The 26,282-nt window shown below is 48.4% G+C and overlaps 1 protein-coding gene across 2 annotated transcripts in view; it reads right to left on the reverse strand.

Moving 5' to 3' along the window:
* AHCYL1 (adenosylhomocysteinase like 1) overlaps positions 1-26,023 on the reverse strand; it is a 38,046-nt gene extending 12,023 nt beyond the window's left edge. The window contains exons 1-5 of one of the 2 annotated variants that reach the window (XM_075916023.1): positions 25,801-26,022; positions 2,106-2,217; positions 1,360-1,503; positions 721-821; positions 224-326 (exon numbers count right to left, since the gene is read on the reverse strand). In XM_075916023.1, coding sequence (XP_075772138.1) covers positions 224-326; positions 721-821; positions 1,360-1,503; positions 2,106-2,217; positions 25,801-25,908 — 568 coding nt within the window. In that variant the 5' untranslated portion in view covers positions 25,909-26,022. Of the gene's footprint in view, positions 1-223; positions 327-720; positions 822-1,359; positions 1,504-2,105; positions 2,218-25,800 lie in introns of both variants that reach the window. The other variant, XM_075916024.1, reaches the window with a different exon arrangement.
* Between the last annotated feature and the right edge of the window lie 259 nt (positions 26,024-26,282).

Genomic DNA, 26,282 nt, shown 5'->3' on the forward strand with positions numbered 1-26,282 from the left:
GCAAGCCCGTGTTATAACCCACCCCTCCGGCTCTGGGACGACCTTGTCCAGGGGGAATCTAGTTGTGCCCAAGTAGCCCTGGAATGTTCCAGAGGGGGCCGTGAAGTAGCAGTCACAGGCCTCTGGGCGTGCACGGTAGTTACAGGAATACTGGCAGTGCAATTTAAAACCAGCACAAGCTGCATTTCCATCAATCCCCTCCCGCTGCTCACACTGCACTCACCAGCCTCCGCCAAGGCAGCAGCCACCTCGTTCTGCGTGGAATAGATGTTGCAAGCAGACCAGCGGCACTGAGCCCCCAGCGCGCACAGAGTCTCAATTAACACCTGGACACAGACGCAAACCAACAGTCAGCCCAAGAGGCAGCGGTAATGACAGTGCCGATTAAGGGAACTGCAGCCCAGAGCAGAGGGGGACAGTGACTCAACCACAGAGCATCTCCACTGGAGAGTGGAAACATCTGCTGACTGGCCCCCGGAGCAGCCATATTAGAAAATGCAGCTGCGAAGCAGTTACGCACACCCTCCTTGGGGCAGGGGGAAAGTGGGGACAATTTGCTCATGTGTGTCAATGCAGTATTGAAGCACTTCCTTGTATGCTCCCAGGGCTGAGAAAGTTCCCAAGATTATCGGCACAGATGAGAGAGAGAAGAGGAAAAGCCAGGCTCTGTTCTTCCGCCTCCCCTGCACCCACAAAGCCCCAAGCCCAAGGAGTACTCACTGCAGTCTGTGCTGTAATATGTGTACAGCCCACTATTTTAGCTCCTGCCAAAGGTTTCTCTCCCTGGGCCCGTTTCCTGAGTGAAATCAGAGCAGACATGTCTGTGAAAGGAACAGAGGGTTTTTAACAAGGTCTGTGTCCATCAGTGATTACTCTCCACACAGACCTCTGTGGCAGGACACCAGGTCAAGTCCTGCACCTCTCCCTCTCCATGCTGCCAGACTAGCACATGGCTAGGAACAGAGGGGGGCATTTCAAAGCGAGCATTTAAAGCTTAGCACATATTCTAATGCATTTCCTTCCTCCCAAGATGGTCACTCTGCAAACCCCTTTACAATGGGGTATTTTCCATCTTCCATGGTGCGGTCAATGTGTGGGTAGATGGAGTTTGAAGGCACGGTCCTTCACCCATCCCTGAACCTGCCACACACCATCAAATTCCACTTGAAGATACAAGTCGCGGTTTTTTACAACAGATGGACTGGCTGGTGCTATAAGTTTTATTGTCTGGAAAGCATTTGGAGATCTTCACTGGTCAAGCTTCCCAATCCATATCCATCAGAACCTTAAATGCTTCTGAGTTCCTGCAGCTGACAAGAATGGAACACAGGAATACAGTCCAGTTAGCTCAGAAGATACCTTGCTCAGCAATCTCAATCTCCCGGCGCCCGAACTCTGCCTGCTTGATGTTCTTCACACAGAAGTTGCTGCTGCCCTTGGAGTTGGTTTGCTGTTTCTCTCGTGGGGAGACCTCATCATCAGAACTGTCTGTGTAGGATGCAGCTAAAACAGGAAAGAAACACAACAGGTGAATCTCAGAGGCTCCAAAAGCCATTCGTCTTTTACCCAGATACATTTCTGATTAGTTTCACTTCCTGTGATGTGCTAGCACAAGGCTGCAATTCTATGGTGCCAAGGATGCAAGGGAAAGAGATCTAATGAGAACATTGCATTTAAATTCTCTAATTTCTTAAAGGCTTCTCTGTTGACAAATTAATCATTCATGGGTGTAAATACCAACATAGACCAGATGGTTTGACAAGTTAGCAGAACATGAAACGTTCTATAAGTGGAGCTGCTTTGATAACTCTTTCAAAACTGCTTGAAAATGCTGCAAGCAACTTCAAAGGGGGTGTTTTGTGGGTTGGGTGAAGGAAGCCCAGTAAGTCTCTTACCCAGCAACACACTGGGTTTACCTGCACGTTAGACAAGAGCAAGAGTCTAGTTTTCAGGACCTTCCGTGTCATTGCAAAGCCTAGGGACAGCGGAGGTCCAGGCCACTTGGTGCAAAGGGCAAGCTGGGTGCTTCCAGTTCCAGCAGGGAGGCGTTCGTATGGAAACCAGAGCAGGGCTTGGTGACAGGGAGGAAGCGGGCCCTCACTTACCAGAGCTGTAGCTGTCAGTGGAAGACTGAGAGATGGAGCGAGACAAGGACCTGCGACCAGTCTTCGTTGGGAACCTGCTGAACTCCTGCATGTCGTCCGCAAACTGGATTTGCTGAGGATTGCAAAGGAGCAAGTTACAGCTGAACTTCACAGGAACTGCTCTAATGACTCAGACTGTTCTGTCCATGGGCTCCCTTCACCGCCCCAGCTCCTTCAGTAACAAAACAGCACTACTCAATGGTCCCTTTCCAGAGTTAACAGCTCTGCCTCCCAAGGACCCAAAGTTACACTTTGCTCAATGGCTATTCTCTCTCCAGCCTGGTTAATGCAGACAGGTTAAGCAAAGATCCAGCATATTTCCCTGCAAGCTTTGAAACATCTCCTTGAAACATTTCTAGGCGCCCCGAGAGATGAGCCAAAACCCCACAAAAAACGCAGGACACTGGGCGGTCATCCCTTCTAGGCAAACCCAGTGGCATCCAGCCCAAGCCAGTGGGGACAAAAGCAGTGTCACTCTTACAGTAGATTAGGCATTCACACTAGACACGGATTTGGTTAGACTGGGTAGCACGTGAAGATGCAATGGCAAAAGAGTCAGGCAAGTGGGGAGACACAGAGCACTGCAAATCTGAGGATATCCACTGTATCTCTCTAGGTATCCACCTATGTGGTGGCAGATATCCACAGCTCATTTTTGCTGATATGGACGTGGATATCAATTTTGTACCCAGGCAGGGCTCAAGAGATACAAGCTGGAGCAGTGGGAATGGCTACCTCCAAAGACATTTACCCCAGGAAACAAGCATCCTGTGGACTAAAAACACTACAGACCCCAAAATTACATGCCAGGAGGACCTGACACACCAGGGTGAAAGTTGAAAAGAAAGAACATTTCAACAAAAAGTAGTTGACACTGCATTAATGTTCAGCTTCCTCTGCTATTTTTACAGATGTTTCGATTGTAATCAGAGCTCTTAGCTGGCCTCTCCTTCCACTTCAGCCTGCAGTGAGACTCAGTTCAGGACTTTATCTTTCTCTGCTATCTCCTAAAATCCTAGTCTGCAGGGGCCGAGCAGAGAGCAGACCTGCTAGTTAGTGCCAAACTGCTTCAGAATTCAGCTTGTGGAACACGCAGTATGGTCAGAGCGAGAGAAATGTGGAAGGGAAACAAGTACAAGTTCTGGGCATGGTATTTCAAAACATTTTCCACAGAAACTCTTTAAATGGGAAGCAAATCTGGTTTTAAAAAGCCTACAAATTCTGGTTTATACTTCATTTCTACAGGCTGCAAAAGCAGAGTCTGATAGATGACAAACCTCGCAAAATGATCTGTGGCCCTGTCTGACCTTTTCATCGATTGGGAAGGCATGTGATTTAATCGCACCTCTGAGGAGGGATAAAATATCACCCTGAGGAGTGCAGATTAACAAAGCGCCCCACGGAGCCAGGATGCACCACAGTTAGAATAGAGGCCTGAAGAGAATATTAAAAAGTCCAGACAGGTGATATTAGGGGGGGTTCTACTCAGCAAACCAGACACGCAAAACCATTAAAACCAACTGCTTTCTGGGATGCTCTCAGAAGTGGGGAGGCGCAGATTGAGATGGCCCTCAAGGTGAGGAATAAATACTTCATCCAAGACGACCCACCCCAAGGAGAACCTGTCCACCCACTGAGCCCAAATACACAATGGATGGAACACTCCCAGCGGTTCAGGCCAGTGAGCAGCTGTGCTGCTGTAACCAGAGAAACCCTGCAGGGAGCACTGATAACATCTGAGTGCTCAACAATCTTGCTCTGTCATCAGCAAGCTTTCAAGGGGATAGCCATCTTAAGTGCTCCGATAACCCAGTGATGGGGACGGTATAAGTATATGAACAGAACAGAAATCTCTCAGGTAGACTGTAGCAAGGGTGCCTGTGGTTGCAAGACTGTGTGGGTAAGACTTGTAGCTGAAGTGTCCCTACCAGGACTGACATGAAGGGACTTTCACAGGGGAGGGCCTGGTTGAAAAGGGCTTTATCTCACTCAGTAGATCCAACCATTCCTACTTACTGAGCATGGGATCTGGGAAGCGCATAACAAGGACAAACACCTGACAGGCTTGTTTTCCCAGCTTGAGAGAAGTGATCAAAATGATCGAATGACCTTACAGATCATTTGAAACACACGCAGACTAGTGAAACAGTAATATTGACATAAAAAAACAGAGCACAACCCCTCACACTAGGGACGTTAAATATCAAGTCAATGAATAGTCAATTAACCTCATGAATTCTTATTGGTTACTCAACTATTCTATAGTTCCTGGGGGTGGAGCAGCAGCCAGTGCACCCCAGCCTCACTCCGGAGGAGCCCCCTGCCACTTCACGCTCTTGCCTCTGTATCAGAGGTTGTCCGCGAAGGGAGCCAGTTTAAAAACCAGCTCCCCTCACAGATCAGCTGCCTGTCACCCTGTGCTGCTGCCTCTGATACAGAGGCAGCAGCATGAAGTGGCAGCAGTCCCTGTCCAGGTGGGTGGAGGGCGGAGCTGAGCTCCTGGATCCAGCGTGAGCAAGGGCTGAGCCAGGAGCCTGCTAAAAAATTTACTGGCTTTTGCTAATCAGTTAATAGACTACACTATTACATCCCTAACTCGCACTTCAAGCAGATTAAGACAATCTTAGACTCAACCAAGAAGGTTGTTAATGTTTCAAAGCTGTAATCGCAGAGAGTAATTTTAAGACTGCTCCTCCTCATCAGGATTTTTGCATTTGGTATGTCCTCAAGTCTGGATTTCCCTGCAGACATCATGTGACATGCAGTAGGATGAATGTGGTTAAATATAGTTTACACAGTTTGCTTTTGCAGGTCTTACACGGATTTACTTTAGTTGGAAAATAATAAAGAGGCCATCACAACAACATCCTAGAATATTTGGTGACTGAAAGATAAGGAACAATCAGGTGTACTCTGTGCATTTCAAGAGCTGGCAAGCTGACAATCAGATGTTAAAAATGCACTAAATTTTCAGTCCAGGAACAGTTTGCTGGACTGTGTTCATGGCCTGTTGCCTGTAACAATCTTCCTCAAAGGCGGTGTGGGGTTTTTCAAGCTGATTGGAGGGAGAACTCATACACAGCATTACTGACATATCTTTACAGAGAAAGATTAGCAGCTTTAAAAATGCAAGCTCCCACGTCCTCCAAGAATTTCAAACCAACATGGGAGAGGGTGACCCCAAAGCGGCTGCAGACATTAAACAGCTTAAAATGTTGGGTTGAGAATGTTCTTAGAGTTAAAAGCGGGATATGCTGTCAGGACTGGGAGAAGTCAGAGTGCCAGGCAGTGCCTGGCGTATGCTTGGGCCACCACTTCCAGAATGGGAAGCTCTCGTCCCAAAAATCATCCAAGTTCACTGTAACCGTGGCATGATCAGAGTCATAGGAAAGTCTCTTTCTAGTCCAATGGTGATTTCAAATGAAACCCTCCTCTCCATGAATATCCTCTTGATTCAAAGGGTGTCCCAGGTTTGCCCAGAAGCAGGAGTGGTGGCGTGATGGTCTATCGCTCACCCACACAGCCCCTCTGCAGTGGCCGATGCTGCTTGGACACTCACTGCTAGCACAGCCAGCTGCTTTCCCCATTCCGAACACTGCCCCTGCTGGCAGGTCCTTTACATCAGGTTTGGGCAAATGCCCTTTTCATTCTCAAAAGGGTTCCTGTCTTGGCACTGGCACCGACATTTTTCAGTTCGAAAAAGATGAGTTTGGATCCAGGGAAATTGGTTGCTAAAGAAACCAAGTGCTGAATTAACCACAGTAATCCCTGTGCCAGCTTTAATGGCACTCATCCGAACTCTACAGCTTAGCAACATCTGCCCTGTCTAAAAATATGATCAAACATTGCAAGCAGCTTACTAATCAAATGCACTATTCCAGCATCCAACCCTCTTCAAACCTGGTGTTCCGCAAACTAACAGGCTGCTTCCTGGCTGGCAAAGGAGGGGGCTGGGCAGGAGAGTTTAGCTAAGCCAGAGTAAGAACAGGTCTAACTGCTGCACGCTCAGTGATGTCCTCCACTTAGTTCCAGCCACCCTACTCATTCATGGGCTGGAATCTCTAGCTGGCATGAAGGGGAAAATCCTCGCTGTAATCTCTCACACTCCAATTACATACTGACTGCACATCTCTCCAGCCCTGCACTGCTGTGGAACACAGCCACAAAGTCAATCTTTCGGATGGGTTAGGTTTGCTAATAAGATTCACAAGCCAACTAGTCCGGTTCTTCCCAGAGAAGGTTGGAAAGCAGGGCTGTCCACCTTCTCTTTGGGGACACAGGCAGCTGTGGGCTTCCAAGGCCAACAGCAATCTCTAGAATTGGAACCCAAACTTCTCACTCTGCGGGAAGTGCCTTTTCCAACTAGGTGGAGCACAGCATTTAAGAGCAAGGCAAATATTTTTAATCCCAGCATGTCAGGAGTAAGTAGGCAGAACACCACAATACTTAGTTGTACACACAGCTTTCTATGAATATAGCTCAAAGCACTTTACAAAGGAAGGTCCATGTGACCTTCATTTTACAAATGGAGAAACTGAGGCACGGAGAGGGGAAGCAACTTGCTCAGGGTTGCTGGGCAAGACGGGGCAGAGCCAGGCTACAACCCAGGTCCATTCTAGTTACCTAACCACTGGACCACACCACCCTTAGTTATTTCAAGAAGATGCTTTTAAAAAAAGATTCTCATCTGTCAACCTTTAAATCTGCCACAATATATGCAGAAGTCTAGTCTCAAGCATTAAGCAACGTTCATAGCCCCCAACCAGCATAGGCACACCACAAGCATAGATCTAGGACCTTCGTTAAAACAAGACTTGTCAGTCACCGAAAGCCACAATCCCTGACAATCAGTAAACTCTGGTGCAATTCTACTGTATGTCAGGCTGTTCCAATACTTCCCAGGTAACAATCACTTATTTCTACATGTGACAGTGCAAGTGGTATTTAGTTTTGCTTGGTCTATGGCAGATGGACAGAAGAGAAAGACATCTGGACCTTTCCAGACACAGTGCTGTGTCCTATGAAAGGCTGATAAGGCTCAAATGACCCCTATTCTCACCTAGCCATTTGAAACTAATGCTGGAAACACAGGTCAGGGATGCTATTAGAAACCTTCCTTCTCGGTAACTGTGTAGCTGTGTTACAGAGCAACCCCATGACACTACAATCTTACTGCCACATTAACCGCTTCTGTGCTGATGGGCAGTAATCCAGTGCTGTAGTCACTCCTGGCAAATCTGCATTAGAGAGAGAGGAGTAACAAGTCCTTAGGTTTTCATTAGCATGGCAAAAGGCAGGCAAGTTGGTTCTGTATCTGGGCTGGTAAGTTCCTTTACCTGGCTGCTCTAATCAACCTCCTACGCATCAGTCCTACACCTCCAACTCTTCCAGCAACACAGTCACTCTTCATGGGATGAAAAGCCGTCTGGCTTTGCCACTGACATAGTGGGGGCTTTCCAGTTCTCTGAGATTATGAGCATGTTTGGACAACTTAAATCACCTTTCCTGGAACAGGGGACTATGCATGACCTGCTGCGTGTAATTTCTGTACAAATCTAATGTTTTATTATATGGTTTTTATAAAGGCACCCTGAAACCTGCCCCAGTGCCAGTTCTCCCAGAATGAACTGGAGCTTAAGTACAAACTGATCCCAAAGCACCAACTGGGGAGAGGAGCGGAATGTACCCTCAATTAGTAGTATATAGCAACTCTACAGCAATTTCAATGACTGGAAGGGGGGAAATATCAGGCAAGGGTCCAACGACAATTTAGCAAGAGGGGAAGTCAGTGTTTGGATAAGGGTTTTTAACTTTCACATCCGTTATCTGGTTGAGGTAAACTCTAGAGAGGACCTACGGCAAACCTTGACCTGGCTAACACAGGAAGCCAAGCTAAACCTTGCTTTGTCTACCCTGCGATAAAAGCCAACATCTAAGGGGGAAATTTGGCTGACAACAGGGGGTTATTACTGGTGATAACATGCAAAGCAAAAAGTATCCTGCTTGCCTGACACTTCCCAGGCTACTTTAGAGAAAGTACACTATAACCTCTGTACCCCAGGTGTCCCTAATTTGGGAACACCCGTGCTATGGACCCTGGCAGGTGGAGGTAGAAGTGGCTCTGCTGGAGGCTTTTCCCTGCCACTCCCACAGCATTGGGGAGCAGCAGAGGACACAGAGCGCCCGGTAAGTGTCCTATCCCCATCCTCCTTGCTCCTTTCCTGGCCCGGCAAAATCTTTAAGCCAGCAAACCAGGGATGACGGATTCAAGAGGTTCAAAGCGTAACCTCAAGGCACAAACATGGAATCTTAAACACGTCCTCTATTGCCACCAGTTAGGCTACTCACGCCGCCTTGCCCCAGAGACCAGACCGACACTACACCCAAGAGAAAACAGGTGCATATCTCCTTTCAGGACAGCAAATCAGACACCTTCTCTGCTTGCTCAGGAACAATGCGGCAAGCGTATGGCCCACTTTCCTCTGGAGTCTGCAGAACCCCGGCAACAAAGAGATCAGGGGACAGTTGTGAGCACTGCGTTCCCTTGATTGAATCTGCTCGCCCTAACAATAGCTGGTGGCTCTGGGGACTAGTGGCCACACACTTTGCACAGCCATAATGCCCTGATGTTACCTGCTCTTTTATGTGTTACTTTCTCGTACAGAGACGACAACTGCGAACTCTGTCCAAATGAAGCGTTCAGCCGGCACCCATTCGCTTTGCCGAGACAAAGCCCAGCAGCAAGGAGAGGAAACTGCAGCTTTGTTTCCGCGTCTTACACATTCACAGCTACAGATTTTAACAGGCCTGGAAAACTGTCGCTACCATCATCAGTGATTAATTACTCCACAGAAAGACCATTTTCCTAACACAATTTCCTCCTGGGAGGTTGGAACTGTTTTCTCATAAGCAGCAGACTTTCCTTGGGCTTGCACTTCAGAAGCTTTTCAACGGTGATTGAATTCACATATTTTGAGAAGAAAGCTGTCATGTTAGTAACTCTAGCCACAAGGAGAGAGGGAGGGAAGAACGTTCCCCTCCAGCCTGCTCATTTTGGATATGCAAGCACCATTAAATCCTCAGACAGGCATAAATTTGCCTGCCATGCAGCTTCTTACTAGGTCTAGAACAGGAGCAGACCAGCAGGTTAATCCGTGGCCATCTCCCATCCTCCAAGGACACAGTTATGCATACCTGAGTAACCAATGCTCAGAATGCAGAGCCGAAATCATCTTAACTCCACTTCAGAGGAGAGTCCGTTTAAAATACAATGGGTCAGGCACACTGTGCATAATCACCGAAGGAATGGTCACAGCCCACAGCCACCACTGACCTATCCTGCCCGGGCGTGTCTAGTCCTCCAGGTAATTCCTGTCCTATGCCCTAATGGGGACTGTCTCCCCCTGAACGCAGTGCATTAAAGACCTTCCAAGTAGGGTCAGCTGTGAGGTAGCTACTGCTAGGTTAGACTGATGGAAATTCAGCAACTGTTTCTTCCCCAGTCCTGAGAGCAGGGAGCTGTAACTTGTCCCAGAGGCCTCAGCTTTGCTGTTCTCTGAATGGCTGGTTGCTTCCCGAGGCTGTAACATCGAGCCTCCACAGCAACCAGCTATGGCACAGACAGTTAGTACGCTTCTGACTTGAGGCTGCTGGCGCTGGGAACAGGAACTGCTGCTGACCCTCCTTTGTCAGTCCCAGTGGGTGCCCTGAATGGAAGACACCTCCCTCCAACCACCACAAAGCTGGTTAGCGAAGCAACAAGTACATCAAAGATCGCCGTGCTGTGCCAGGGCAGCATTCCTGACCGTTAGCACTTAGCCGTTCCCTCTCTCCAAGCTCCTGGCCAGAGTCCTTGGGCCCACCCTGCCCTAGCTGGGGTTATGCAATTCTCTTTTCCCACAACCTCCCGAAGGGATCATATGGATCATCCTTAAAAGTATCCGAGAAGGATTCGTCTGAGCAGGGCACAGGCAAAGCTAGGAAAATCTAGGGCCTCCACTGCTCCACTCAAGGGCCAGTAGCTTTACTTTCAAAGCACACTTGCCATTTCAGACTCCCTGTGGGTCTAAGTGTTTAACAGCAAGGCCTCCACGCTCTGTGTGTCACTGCAGCTAAAAGCTGCTCAGAGACCTTCACTACGGTCTGAAGCACAAATGGTAGCTTATGGAGCAGGACTCATGACTTTAGTTTGGGAATCCTGTGTCACACCCAACCAGGAACTAAACAGAAGTCTCCTCTTCCTTCAAGGCTTTCATGAGAATCTGAAGTCCAATGAGAATTAAATGCTCTATAAAAGAAACGGGCAAGTTACAAAGGTTAATGGGATGAAAAATGGCTTTTGGTTTTTAATCGTCACATAATGATACATGTGAAGAGGTGATTAAGGTAAAAAAATGAACAGAACACAACATTAAATAAAATAAATGTGATCATAAGGGTCTGATAGTTAACTAGTAACTGAGAACAACAATTGTTGCTTTAAAAAAAGCCACAGGGTCAAAGTAACTCATTCCACAAGAAGAACAGGCAAAGTTTTGCCACCAAAGGGAGAGATAAAGTCTATAGCCCTTGGACTCTGGGAAGGATTTTAGAGCAGGAGATTGTACCGATAATAGGCACAGGGATCAATTTTTCAAAGTGTGCCTGTTGTTAAATGCCCAGGCAGGGAATGTTCAAAGAGACTTGACACTTTGCCTACATTCAAGTGCTACATTGTCCTGCATTTTGCTTCAGCTACCCCAGACTAACACGGCTACATTTCTATCACTATGTAACTTCAGGTGAGAGTTTAAAGCAACTCATTAAATTAGTGCAACAATGCAGGCCAACTCCTCCTCTGACTCAAACTTGGCTTTCAGAACACCCACGTTTAACCAAACCCATTTTTAAACTCATGAAAAGTTAAACCAGTGCAATTTTGAATGTCCACAAGGCCCAAGAGAGTGAAGGGGGCGTTTTACAAGTTAGTCATTTACCTTCCTCTGGGTCTTTGGAACAGTCCAACCCTAAGGCTATATATGTCTACACTACAAGGCTTTTTGAGCAAAAAAGGCCGGTTTTGCGCAAAAACCCACAGAGGATCCATACCTCAAGCGCATTTTTGCACAAGAAAATTTACAGAAGAACAGCAAAACAGGGGACTTTTTGCGGTATAGGTATACCTCTTTCTATGAGGAATAACTCCTTTTTCCACAGGAGTTCTTGAGCATTCACTCACACCTTTTAGCGCAACAGGGGTTTCTTGTGCAAAAAGAGCCAATAAGAAAAAGTACAGGTGCTCTGATGGCCATCAGAGCTTTCTTGTACAAGAGCATCCATGAGGTGTGGATGTCCTCCTGCGCAAAAGCACATCACTTTTGCAATGTGCTTTTGAGATGTGGACACGCTTTTGCACAAGAAGTTTATGCGGAAAATTTCTTCCACAAAAAGCTTCTTGAACAAAAACCCTGCAGCGTAGACAAAGCCTAAATGCCTTTTGAACTGAGGATTTCACATGTGCTCTCCAACCACAAGACCCTCCCCACCCAGCAGTTACACTACACAATGTTCCCTCTAATTTTTTCCATCCATGTGTGGAATACATTTTATGTGTACTAAGGCATGTGCAAATGTGCACCACAAGTGGAAACTCAAAACATGCTGCCCAAAGCCACCCTGTCAGCGAGCAACTCCTGACTTCAGCCTCTGGAGTTCAATACAGAGCTTTGCAGTCACCCCAGAGGGTTGGGCTGAGCTTGCTGCAGCAATAGTAGCTGAATCTTTGCCTTTAGGCAGTAAAGTCTTATCGGTGTCTCATTAATGTCTCATTTACTTCGAGCTGCCAAACCTGCTGCACAGCAAGGTTGCTGTATTTCTTGTTCAGGCTGATTGCAAAGGGACCTACAATATAATGCTAATCAGCCTCCAAGCAGGGAGTACGTTTAAAGGCAAACGAAAGCACACGAAGATTCACCAAGCGCTGCTCGGGCCCTTAACTCAAGTTTTGGTTTTTGGAAAATGAAAGAAAAACGTTCAGGTTTCATTGGAACCATGGCTCTAGGGTGGGGCGGGGGCTGAAGGCTGCTCTGGGAAGAGAGGACAACTCCAGCCCAGTCTCACCGCAGCAGGTTGGGGCCAGGTGAGAAGGGCCTCTCCATGGCCGCTGCAGCTCCAGTGGGCACAACTGGCGGAGGGGTGCATGTCTTCCGGCTGGAGGAAGGTCCACGTTTGGCCGCCTCCACTCCCCAGCCAGAATAAGGAATTCAGCAACATGTGCACCTTCCCCTTGCTCCCTGATGAAGGTGAACAGTCAGCAGCATTCCTGTATGAATGGGGGGTGTGCTTTAACCCACAACAGAAGAGAGAGGGATGGGAGGTTCCGGCCTGAAGCAATCCTAGGAGGGAGGAGCCCCGGTCAGACCCTTTCACTCACCTGCCTGGTGATTCTGTCTCTTTTCTGTTTGGTTTTCTGAGAAGCAATCCCATTCCAGGCACATCCCATTATCCTGGCACAAGCAAACCCTTATGTTGCTTTAAGTAATTCTGATAGGAAGCTGTATACTGAATCTGGTGGTCCGAGCTCTTACCATTTAGGAGTTGTTCTTGGGACAAATGGACAGACAGACTCTCTCAAATATATAGACGACGCAAGATGCGAATCTGGGCACTTCTTGGTTTGAGACTGAAAAGCCACCTGAAATGTGTACAGACCTTTTCCACTTTTCTCTTTTTCTAATCACACGTAAGAGATTTTAAGTATATCATGTCCAGCTTTCCCCAGTGACACTGGAGCCTCTCTTTTAGAAGATGGACTCTAAGATTAGACAAGGGAGAAGAGACTGCTGAATCTTTAACAATGTAACTTTCCTCCCAGCTGGGGAGGATTGCCGCACAGCTGATCCCCGGCTCAGCTGTGCTGCAGCTGCTCCTTTGAAATGACGCCTCTGCACATTTCAAAGGGGCAGCTCAACATGGAGCCCGGGGTCAGCTGGGGAGTCCCCCAGCTGATCCTGGGCTCTATGTTGAGCTGCCACCTTTGAAGCACCGCAGCAGCACTTCAAAGGGGCAGCACAGCATTAATGCCTGCGATTAATGCGTTAATCCTGGACTGCATTAATTGCAGGCATTAACACATGTCAATTGACAGCCCTAGTAGAAACAAAAACTTGTATACAGTATGATTAAAAGTCTCTTCCCTTCCCAAGTACTAGGACTTCCCTTCCCTTGGTATCCATGATGTTCTAAGCTTATTAGTTCTCCAGTCACAGAGTTAGACACCAGTACAAGTTATTTACTGCTGTACATGTATCCCGATAATGTATCTGTTGTGCCAGAGATGCCAAAACAGAACAATAACCTTGTCCCAGTGAGCTCTCTCCTTACATTACCTTCAGCAGTGCATTCCAGTGCACAAGCTTCAATACCAAGCAGACTTTGAGGGTCCTCAAATGAATATTTATCCCATTGGATATAAAGGACACTGAGCATTGTGACATTCTTGTACTTTTGTCCTCTCTCAGTGTGTCCAAACTGAGAACAAAGCTCAGCAATATTGACAGCCTGAAATGGGACCAAGATGAGGAACATGCCACTGACATGATTTTGGCCAATCCACTGTGATTAGTACCAGTAGAAAGACAAAGTTCGTTGACATGCAAAGTGACAGGCTAGATGCAAGTGGCTCTTCTGCAGCAGCCTGTCAGCATCAGATGAGCTGCATACCCTCAGAGGATGTGTTACACAAAGATAAGAATCCAGCCAGGCTGAAGCATTTGAGTCCTGTTCCAGGGAGAGAGTTAAAGCTGCATGTTGGCTGGCAGACCATCAATGCAGAGTTCAGGCAAAGGTGAGGGTATGTCCCAGGGCTAAGGTCTCACTCCCATTCAATGCAATCTATGTACAGCTCAATGCAATCTTATCGAGATTGGAAAGTTTCATTTCACTCCACAAGCCAGGTGCACAAATCTGGCTGACCCGGACATGCTAACCCAGACTTGACCCCTTGGCTGCCCCATAGCAGACATCAGCTCACCCTTCATTCAGTACCAGAACAGAACACTCACCCTTCATTCAGTACCACCCAGGCAGTTAAGCCCCTGCCCTCCCCGCTGTCTAGGGGATGAAGTCTAGGTCTCCCGTCTCCTAGGGCAGCAACCACACTCCACAGGAACAAACCAGCATCTTTACCAACTCATTGTAAGAGACCAAATCACCTCCAATTTATACTCACTCTCCAGATGCAGCTCTTGTATCCCACTCACCTAAACAGTTACAACAACACAGTTTCAGCAGCTGCAGCTGACTGCAGTGATCTGAATAAACCACTTACATGGTCCATGCACTGTTCTATTGGGGTCTGCCTCAGGCAGGCAACTGAGAAGGATCTGAGACACACTGCGGCCATGCTTCCTTATGTGTGTTCATTTGGGAGCACATGGGGCTGCTTACAGAGGCCCATGGTCACTGCTTTGGAGTCTCCAGGCACAGAGGAGCACCCATAGAGACATCTATTCGAAGCACTCGCCATGAACAGCAATGCCTCCTCCAGCGGGGGAAAGAATCAGCCCAGCCTCCTCTCAGTTTAGCCCCTTCTGTAAGAGAAGTCAACAGGAATCAATTTGTATCTTGGCCCATGGACCTGCAGCGCGGAGATCATTGGCCAATAGGCTGTTGAACACAGGAAGATTGAGGCTCCACTATATGTAAGCAGCCTCTGGATCCAAGTTCAATAGGAATTGCCAAAATGCTCTCATTCCAAACATGCCCAGCTTGGAATTAACCTTCTCCCTGTGATACCAGAAAAGAATGTGCAATATTCTGAGCCTGGCTCCTGAGGAAGGGAGGTGGGGGGCTCGGGAGAAGGCCTGAAAACATCAGGCTCCAGGGGAAGTTTCCACAGCACCAAGGTCCAAGCCAAAGGAAAGCAAAGCGAATCTTTGCAAGACTGAGCAGAGCAAACTGCCTCCAGGCTGTTCTAAGGCAGACTCCAGCCACCTCCCTCAGCTTGAGGATCGGTTCAGACCCCTGCTTCCTTACTCTGGTATTGATGAACTCCACCACTACATTGGGAGAGCCAGGATGGAACTGGAATCGGGTCATTCTCTCAAGACGAACAGTAGAGGCAATATCCACTTCCCCTGCAGCAGCAGGAGTCTCAGCCTGCATTACAATGCTGCCTGTTTGAATAATTGGAACATCGTGTCCCTGGCCAGCAAAGTCCTTGCTCTGCTACAAACCTGAAGTAAACAGATTCTACAGCAGCAATGGGTCCGTTACCAAGGTCACGGTATTGATTAGACAGTGTAATTAAAATTCACAGTTCAACTGGCCCGATGTGCCAGGGCAGCTGGGTAGCCCCAGGAGCGGCATGAATAGCTGCAACATCCGTGTCGTCCCTTCTCAAAGGCACAATTCCCACAAGACTCTGGGCACAGCAGAAGCTAGTTTTGCTAGTGCAGAGGCAGCCTCGATTTCAAGAACAAATGGGCCACGACTGCTGTTCAGAATTCACTCCATATGCTCTGCAAGGGCGAAAACCAGCTCTCTGCTTGGAGCCTCCCCGTTCTGCCTTATCCATTTGCCCCATGTCTGCTCCCCCCCAGAGTCCAGGTCAACAATGGTTGTTGGCTCAGGTGGAGAATGTTGAGCTCCATTTAGCCTTTGGAAAAAGGGGGCATATTTCAAAACATTTTTACTGACGGTTAAATAAATATGGCCTGAGCATGAGTAAACTTTCATAAAGGGCTGCTTAGAGCTCAACGAAGATATGATTTATGGATTGATAAAGCCATTAAAAGTCTGTTCAACCCTGAGAAGTTCCAATCCTGTGCTGGTCTCAAATGAGGTGAATATCTTTTCAGGCTCCTAATGACATATCCCTGCCCCCTCCCTTTGAGCACATTTTGTCTTAGGGTTTGATTCTCTGTTACAAAACATCTGTGAATCAACTGATCAGAGCGCTTACCAGGAAATCCAAGAACCTTGTCACAAACTGTAACATCTCACGCATTGCATATAAATAAATCATCGTCACTGAAACCTGTGCAAGAAAGGGGCTTCCTTTGTTAGACAATATCTTGTTTTTAAACTAGGCAAGCTATACTAAGCATAGATTATTTGCACAGCTCTTTGGTAAGTCCCTTCATTAAGCAACTGATTTGCCACTCCACCAGATAACCATTGAAAACAGAACTGTCTGTGTGTAAAACCGATGAACAGACAATGCACTTCTACAGATACCAAATGTTTATCTCCAACAGTCAGCTCAATCCTGCCTCTGGAGAGCAGATTCCCATAGCAAGATTGAGAAGCCTTTAGCAATTGGGAACAAATGGTTTCAAACACAGTCCAAGCTGGAATCCAACTGTGGGGAGAACTGTCAGGATCCCAAAGAAAGTATTGTTATAGCCTGTTCCACACTGCAAAACAACCTTCCATTTCAGGAAGGGTTTTAACCCTTCCCCCCCGCCGCCCTTTAGCACTAGATCACCCATACTCAACTGGCACTGCTCATAGGAAGAGCCTCAGAGCCTCTTGACAGGACTCGATACCGGTAATTATGATGGAGCAGACAGGGAAACGTCAGAAAGGGTTGTAGCTTCATGATCTGTGATCCCTAATCTTCTAGAACTGGCATTTTATGAGGAGGCTCTGAGAAGCCTGCCAGAGCAGCTCCAAAGGAAGATTACGCATCGTAAGGTTGGAAACTCAGCCTATTTCCAGGGGCCACAATAATAAATATATGGGGAATGAATGGACCTGATCCCTGGAATATCAGTCCAAGGAACACCCTGGAAAGGATAAATGTGTCATTTAACTGTGCCTGAGGGGGGCAAGAATGGGTTCCCCTCAGATTCCCCACATCAGTTATGGTCCTTCTCACCTAAACTTATGTAGAACTGTTTCAAACTCTCTCTTGGTGAATCCAAAGTGCCAGACCACTTCCTCCTATCCCTGGTGGGACACAAGGAGAACTCCCCTTGGAAAGAATCACAGGCTGTTACTATGTACACACGCCTCACTGCAAGCACAGCAAAGATGCACAGAAGGTTCTGCTTGGCTCCTGGGGGAACTTAGAGTAGGTTACTATAGGAACCAAAACAATGTCCAGTCCAATTTAAATTCTTGATTGCAGATTGGAAAGGAGGTAAATGGTATGCTAATGAAATGTATGGAACACACTATCCCAGCGGGAGCAGGGAATGTCAATGCTGGCAGAAATATAAAGGGCTCTAGCACGCTCAGAAATATGTAAGGTAACAGAATGAGATTCAATTTGGAAAAGTGCTGTTAATACTTACAGAGAAATAATACAGAAAACGCAGCTGTGCAGTAATGGGAGAAACCCAGAAAGCAGAATGCTGAGCACACCTTACAATAGACAGCAATTAGAAGAAAAGCCACTAACTCCTGGCTGTGCATATGGAAGCAGGGAGCGCCAATCCCTCATCTATGGAAAAGCACTTGGAATACTACATGCAGGCTTGGGCACCTTGTCGCCAAACAAGCAAACTCCAGGAAGAACAGAAAGAAAGTTAGAAAGCAGCAGAGAATGACTTATGGAAGAATGACAAGGTGAGTGAAAGAAATGTAGCCGTGTTAGTCTGGGGTAGTTGAAGCAAAATGCAGGACAATGTAGCTCTTTAAAGACTAACAAGATGGTTTATTAGATGATGAGCTTTCGTGGGCCAGACCCACTTCCTCAGATCAAATAGTGGAAGAAAGTAGTCACAACCATATATACCAAAGGATACAATTAAAAAAATGAACAAATATAAAAAGGACAAATCACATTGCAGAACAGGAGGGGGATGCGGGGGGGAGGGGGGGGAGGAAGGAAGGTAAGTGTCTGTGAATTGATGATATTAGAGGTAGGGAGAGTGGGATGTTTGTGAGTTAATGGTATTAGAGGTGATAATTGGGGAAACTGTCTTGGTAATGGGTGAGATAGTTCAAATGTTTGTTAAGTCCTTGTTGGCAAGTGTCGAATTTTAACATGAATGACAGTTCAGAGGATTCCCTTTCAAGTGCAGATGTAAAAGGTCTTTGTAGCAGAATGCAGGTGGTCAAGTCATTGAGAGAAAAGGTTAAAATGGCAAGAAAGGACACTCTCTCAATGACTTGACCACCTGCATTCTGCTACAAAGACCTTTTACATCTGCACTTGAAAGGGAATCCTCTGAACTGTCATTCATGTTAAAATTCGACACTTGCCAACAAGGACTTAACAAACATTTGAACTATCTCACCCATTACCAAGACAGTTTCCCCAATTATCACCTCTAATACCATTAACTCACAAACATCCCACTCTCCCTACCTCTAATATCATCAATTCACAGACACTTACCTTCCTTCCTTCTCCCCCCCCCCCCCCCGCATCCCCCTCCTGTTCTGCAATGTGATTTGTCCTTTTTATATTTGTTCATTTTTTTAATTGTATCCTTTGGTATATATGGTTGTGACTACTTTCTTCCACTATTTGATCTGAGGAAGTGGGTCTGGCCCACGAAAGCTCATCATCTAATAAACCATCTTGTTAGTCTTTAAAGTGCTACATTGTCCTGCATTTTGCTTCAAGGTGAGTGAAGTAATCGTTCCTTGGACCAAAAGCAGTTGGTCTGGTAAAAGATATTACCTCACCAAACCTGCATGTCTCATAACCTGGGGCCAACAGGTACAACAAAGCCACAAACAATTAAGGAAGGGTGACACTAAAATGCGGTAGGTCTGGCTAGGCAGTGACTAAGGGTAAGTCTCCATTGCAGAGTTAATTCTGGGTTCTTACTGGGCTTTAGCCTTAACCCTCCTATCATCCAAAGAAAAATCTCTGACCCAGATTTGGAGGGGATTTAAACCCAGGCTTGCTTACAGAGCCAGGAATGTGAGGTAGAAGGCAAGCTCTGCTTTGCACTGAGAACAGGATCAATCACTCAAGTGCTGACAGTCCTCCAATGGCTTCCCACAATTCCCCCCACCCCAAAGGACAGACAAGTTCTTATGCAACTGACATTACTGACCAGGAAAACACACTAGAGCACAAAGAACTGTAGGATATATGCTTCCGTCACACAGGAAAGTATACAGGTCGGGCTTTGCGGTGAGGATCTCATTAACCCAGCTCCTCAGACTGGAGGCCAAGCAACCGGGGTTAACTGTTCACTGTAGACCGCCTATGGGAAATGCCAAGGTGGAGAGATAGCCATCTCCAAGTATCTGAAGAATGGGGAAGGATTTATGGGCAATAATTTAACCCCAGAAAACCTACATCCAAGAAATTCGGAATGACTCAAGAAAAGCTTGGACAAAGACTCTATTGGCTAGATTGTGACAGCCTCCAGGGATTAATGGAGGAAGTCACCATTCATGTATTGATCCTAGAGAGAAAAATCTTACAGTTGGCAGGGGGCAGGAGAGCTAGGTGGTCTTTTCCATCTCTAATTTCTATCGGCCTTGAGAGAAGCTGAGAATGCGTCCCACAACTCATTTCCATCCCAGCTTGCCAGAGTATCTTGATTCACTGGCATCTTGCAGGTAGCCAGCAATCCAGCAGGGGCTTAGTGGAGTAAATCAGACCCCGTGGGGGTAAGCTTGTATTGGGAAAAGGAGCTGTGTGGAAATTCTGCCCTGGGAAGGATACAAATAAACTCATCCACACAGAAGAGCTGATGTGCCAGGAGCAAACAGGACCTATGTATCAAGGCTATCCAGCACCAGGGAAAGCACCAGAGCCGTTTGTGCAATTGACCCCAAAAATTAGCCACCAACCCAAAAACTCTGGGAAATGCACAGTGCAGCACAGGGGGATTTAATTCTGGATCCTACATTCACCTATTCAGTCTTACTTATGCCTCATTTGCCCTGTCCTGCCACATCCACCTTTTCCTGGCTTCCCCCTTCCCCCACCCCGATGCACAGAGTAGCTCTGAGTCTGTACCACTGCAAAGCTGCAGCAGCATATTAGCATTCTCCTTGGCACTCTAGTACACAGCCTGAGTGGGAATCCACTGATGCCACTATGCGCAGGTTCAGAAGCAAAAAAACCTAGTGAGCCAGTGAAGCTGGGGAGGGAGGGGGAAACACCACAATTACCTGCTTCTCAGGCCAAGGAAGACAGAGCCTTGGGCTGGTGCAGCGGGCTTCAGTCTGCCTGACAGAGCAGGGAGCCTGAGACAACTTTTAGCCCTTGCGAAATGTAAAAACATTTCAGTTCTGCTGCATGAATAAGCATAATTGACTGCAGCTGATGAAAAGCAGCTTTCCTGATGAAAAGCAGCTCCCATCTGGCAAGATAGCTCAAGGTGTTAGCTTGGCTGTAAAGCATCCTAGGAGGTGTGACAGGATACCGCAGACAGTTCATGACAGATAGATACTATGCTTTGTAGTCAGCCCTGGTTAGGGTCAGGGAAGTTCAATCCCTCAATCCTGTCTGGGGGCATTTTCCTTATGGAGAATTCATCCCACCTTAGATCAAACAGCAGGTATCACTCCCACCTGAAAATCAAATCATCTGTCACTGAAATATCCTGCAAGCCAAAGTCACAGAAAGCCCTGCTCATTGAAGAGGAGGGAGCTGAGAAAACTGGCATCCCCATGAAAACCACTAGTAATACTGAACAGCTCCTGATTTGGGGAAGAGATTATGTTGGTTCTTTATTCATCGGATAAGATTCCAGAGCCATTATGAGACTACTGTTCTGGATGCATCTATTAAGACTCTCAACATAATTCACCACTGGAGGGAATGCTGCTGGTGGCTAATCCATCTGTGTCTAAATTCCCACGAACATCTAGAACAATGGTGGCCCATGAGACATTTTGTTTGCCGTTGCCCACGCACAGGGCTGTAGATTCCACTGGTTTCTGCCGGTGTGGTTTTTTCCTATTGGCACTACTAAAGGGAGACACACATAAAACAAGGACATGTGAAGTGAGGTGGGTGCTGATTGCACACAACAGTGACTGTAAGAGACATGCATTCCCTCTGCCTCCAATCGAAGCACAGCTCCAGTTCAGTTGGCACTCCCCACAAATTCTAGGTATAGAAGCAGTTAGAAAAAATACCCTAGTCCAGGAGACTGCCTTGGTTCCAACAATCTTGCAGCCCCCTGAGATGAAGGAGGCTGCCTGAGGCCCACTCACTAGCCTGGGCTGCCCATCGCTAATCTAGGCACTACAGCACAGCACACACTGGCTAACATCTGCCTTTCTTCAAATGCCCACTGCACTGTGGTAGAATCACTGGAGATCAAAGCTGGAGTTATTTTGATAACAGAAAAGACAAAGCACGATGAGTCCAAATAAGCAGACTGCAGTCAAAAGGGAGCCTCAGGTAAACTAGTTTCCCTAATCGATAAGAGGGGGAAGACCACATTTCAGTTCCAGGTCGAATTCCAATTCACCTCGCCTTCTTTGGCCTTGGATTTAAAGCCAGAGTTGATCACATATAATCTCTTAATCACTCACCTCCTGCTGCTTCACTTTTTAATCTTTACCAATTCAATGACAAGTGAAGAAACAGGAGATCCTCAAGGTTAGGGTATGTAACCAACAAGGATTTCCCCATCTGGCTCTTTCAGGCTGCCACAGAGGGCTCATCAAACATGAGGAGCACATCTACTTCTGCAGGAGCCCACCTTTGATCAGGGTCACTTCTTCCTAACTTTCCCTCCTGCTTCTCAAATTAGGCACTTACCCTGGGAAACTGAACATGCGCTTCTTGGCAAGCATAAACACGACTGCCCTTTGAAAAGCTAGTCTAGAATGGTCAGCACAAAGGACTAGCCAGAACCAGCACTCAAATCCTGGAGATGTTCCCATCCTCTCCCTAGGTCTGATCTTCATGCCCACCGGCCTTCAGAGAAGCTTTTGTTCAAAGCAAACTGCTGTTGGCCTCTCAGTCTCCTGGCAAATACAGGGACTCTCTCAGATTCTGCCTGAGGTGCTGAGGAAAGGTTGGGATGCCTGTGTGAAAGGAGGGCGTTTCAGAGCTGTAAAAAGGCACACAGAAATCACACCAACTTTGCACTCACGGAAATCAATACAAGCCTCGAGAAGGAAAGAGGCTTGTTAATGGTTATGATTTTGTGGAAAGTGAGATAAGCTGGAGGCACTTAGCATTGTATACTTTGGCGTTTTTGCCAACGCCTCTGCTATCAGTGCTAGTCTCAATCTCTGGTTGGGTAGTGGCCTGGAGCACTGATTCCTATTGATGGCAATGCACCTGCACCCAAGATTTCACTGGCTACTGATGTCATCAGTCTCAGAGGACATTCGCTGCATGTCCTGAAGTGCTCCCAGCAGGCCCCTGGCAGCACTGTAACCAGACAGCTGCACATCAAGCTATGAAACTGCAGCGGATTCAAGGGGCTATCATTACGGCCCACACACATAGAATCATAGAATACTAGGACTGGAAGGGACCTCGAGAGGTCATCGAGTCCAGCCCTCTGCCCTCATGATAGGATCAAGTACTGACTAGACCATCCCTGATAGACATTTATCTAACCTACTCTTAAATATCTCCACAGATGGAGATTCCACAACCTCCCTGGCAATTTATTCCAGTGTTTGACCACCCTGACAGTTAGGAACTTTTTCCTAATGTCCAACCTAAACCTCCCTTGCTGCAGTTTAAGCCCATTGCTTCTTGTTCTATCCTCAGAGGCCAAGATGAGGAAGTTTTCTCCCTCCTCCTTGTGACACCCTTTTAGATACCTGAAAACTGCTCTCATGTCCCCCCTCAATCTTTTCTTTTCTAAACTAAACAAACCCAATTCTTTCAGCCTTCCTTCATAGGTCATATTCTCTAGACCTTTAATCATTCTTGTTGCTCTTCTCTGGACCCTCTCCAATTTCTCCACATCTTTCTTGAAATGCAGTTCCCAGAACTGGACACAATACTCCAACTGAGGCCTAACCAGCGCAGAGTAGAGCGGAAGAATGTCTTCTCGCGTCTTGCTCACAGCACACCTGTTAATGCATCCTAGAATCATGTTTGCTTTTTTTCCCAACAGCATCACACTGTCGACTCCTATTTAGCTTGTGGTCCACTATAACCCCTAGATCCCTTTCTGCCGTACTCCTTCCTAGACAGTCGCTTCCCATTCTGTATATGTGAAACTGATTGTTCCTTCCTAAGTGGAGCACTTTGCATTTGTCTTAATTAAACTTCACCCTGTTTACCTCAGACCATTTCTCCAATTTGTCCAGTTACGAGCATAAGAACGGTCTGACCAAAGATCCATCTCGCCCAGCGTCCTGTCTGCCGGCAGTGGCCAGTGCCAGGTGCCCCAGAGGGAGGGAATAGAACAGGGAATCACCATGTGATCCCTCCCCTGTCTTAGAATGAGTCCTTTTAGAGCTCCTCTCACAAGAACAAGATTGAGCTAAACCCTATGCATCCTCACATTAAAGGGAGGGCTGTCCCACACTGCTCACCACCCCTGCTGTAACTGCCACCCCCACACCCCACCCCCACCATGGGATGCTTATGTGTTACAGCGTATTCATCTGTCATATCACTGCCACACTACAGCTTATGTGGGCACAAGCCTCAGGCTATACTTCCATCTCTATTGTGCAAGATTGCAAGGAGATAACACTCAAAAGAAGTGTTTGCTTTACTTCTCTCAGAAGCATGGTTACAGCTGCAGAATCACCTCTGGGGAAAAGCAGCTCTTAGCCTCTGCATTCTTCTGCTCCTTGCTCCAGGCTATATCCACTGTCTGCATAGATACCATGCACAGAAAGATCCATGGAGGGCTTGTCACTGGCAGCTGAATGCTAGTTATTCAAGATTAGGCAGAAGGGGATGTCTCAAATGCAAATGATTTAAAAGGCCTGTAGTACCTCCGCCCTCTAAAATTCCAGCACCTATGCAAACAATCAAAACTTTCTCACAGGAAGGCTTTGCATTTCCAGTGGCTGAGCACGCTAGTGTTTTTCCCATTTACTCTGTTCAAGTCCTAACACTGAGGCATGTGGCATAACCCTAGGGGAAAACATGATATTCAATACAGCCGGGATCTCCCACAGCCAGTCTAGATCCCAGAGTCCCCACTCTCTTGACACATGCAAAGTTAAGACCTGAAATTCACCATAAGTGCAACTCTACCAGTGGTGGCTACAGCAAAGAGTTTTTACCATCTTCTTGTATAATCCAACTCAGACAAAATTGAGATGATGGAGAGGTAAAAGCCTCAGTAACCAAGTCTGAGGACTCTCACCTTTGCTAGCACTGAGCAGCTGATGGGAGAATTTCAGTCATGTTCTAGGTGAAGAGACAAGAGGGGAATGCTGAGCACAGAGAGCACTCCAGGAAGCTTTAGAGCTGCATCCCCTTCAAACTTGCCATCAGATGGGCCCTTCTCTCAAAGCTGCCCTCAAATCCCTCCTCACACTGGTTGCCCACACTTGTCCACTGCACCCACAAACATACTGCTCCCGAAAATGCCTGGCTTGCTGTATTCTTGAAATATTCAGGGGATATTTAATCACATCTCCTGGGCTTCCCTACACCTTGCTGTCATGACCCAGTTCATAAGCTACTGGTACCTTCCTCCCAGCCTCAAAGCCATCCTCCAACCCACTCCCAGGTTGCCTTCCTGCTGACCCTGAGATCATAGAAGATAACTTGCCCAGTTCAAATCAAACCTACCCACCTGACTCATGACAGACACCTGTACAGGGCCATCACAATTCCCCCTCACACCCACCCTACAAAGCTTTGTGAATTGTCCTCCCTACAACTCCAGGACACTCCATCCTGCAAACAGCTTCCCCACCCACATCCTATGGGCAGCCGCTCCCCCTGCTCCCCTTCCAGTGCAACCCATGGGAGTCACAGCAGGTGGCCAGCTCCCCTATGACCTGTAATCCCCACTGCCAGGTACATGCTGCCAGTTCACAGGCCTTTACCCTCACCCACCCCTACTTGGCAGCCGGCTTGGATATGCTGCCAACAGGATCTCAAGAGCAGAAGCCCATCACCACTACCCTCTGTACCCCACCCCCGAACTGGATAGCCCTACCTGGAACCAGCCTCCCCCCACTCGCCACCCTCCCACACAGATCCTGAGCCTCCTTCCCCTTCGCCCCCACCTCCCCGAGTCCCCTTCGGCCCCTGCGGCCCCCTTCCCCACCGCCCCCCCACACTTCCCCAAACCCCCTTCCCCACCGCCCCCCCACACTTCCCCAAACCCCCTTCCCCACCGCCCCCCCCACACTTCCCCAAACCCCCTTCCCCACCGCCCCCCCCACACTTCCCCAAACCCCCTTCCCCACCGCCCCCCCCACACTTCCCCAAACCCCCTTCCCCACCGCCCCCCCCACACTTCCCCAAACCCCCTTCGGCCCCCGCGGCCCCCTTCCCCCCCGCCCCCCCACACTTCCCCAAACCCCCTTCCCCACCGCCCCCCCACACTTCCCCAAACCCCCTTCGGCCCCCGCGGCCCCCTTCCCCCCCGCCCCCCCACACTTCCCCAAACCCCCTTCCCCACCGCCCCCCCACACTTCCCCAAACCCCCTTCCCCACCGCCCCCCCACACTTCCCCAAACCCCCTTCCCCACCGCCCCCCCACACTTCCCCAAACCCCCTTCGCCCCCGCCCCCCCACACTTCCCCAAACCCCCTTCGCCCCCGCCCCCCCGCATCCCCCTTCGCCCCCCCGCCCCGGTACCTTCTTGGGCGCCTTGGTGACCGTGGCCAGGAACGAGAACTTCTCGGCGGCCTCGCTCTCCTTGGCCTGCTTCAGCTCGTCCCCGCCGGCCGGGTCGGGCAGCGACATGGTGGCGCGGGGGGGGGGGGGGGGGGGGGGGGGGGGCGCGGGGCTCAGGCAGGAGGCTCCGGCTCCGAGCGCTCTGCGGCAACGGGACTGCGGACGCCGCGCGCTCCGGCAGGGGGTGGGGCTTGCAGCGGCGCACGCCACACGTCACACGCCGAACGGATGGGGCGGGGCCTGACGTCACGCGGCACGCACGGGCCGGGAGGGGAGGCCGCACGCACAGAGGGTAGAGCTCGCGGCGGCGCCCCCTAGCGGAGGAGAGTGGGAGCGTCCCACCGCCTCCACGTGGCGTTGCAGCGGCCAGACCTAACGGGGGCGGGGGAGCACGTGGGGCTGAGCCTAGCACTGGATTTCCTGTCCCAGTGGGCACCACTTCC

The sequence above is a fragment of the Pelodiscus sinensis genome, unplaced genomic scaffold (assembly GCF_049634645.1).
Source record: "Pelodiscus sinensis isolate JC-2024 unplaced genomic scaffold, ASM4963464v1 ctg47, whole genome shotgun sequence".
In the NCBI taxonomy this organism is placed as follows: domain Eukaryota; kingdom Metazoa; phylum Chordata; order Testudines; family Trionychidae; genus Pelodiscus; species Pelodiscus sinensis.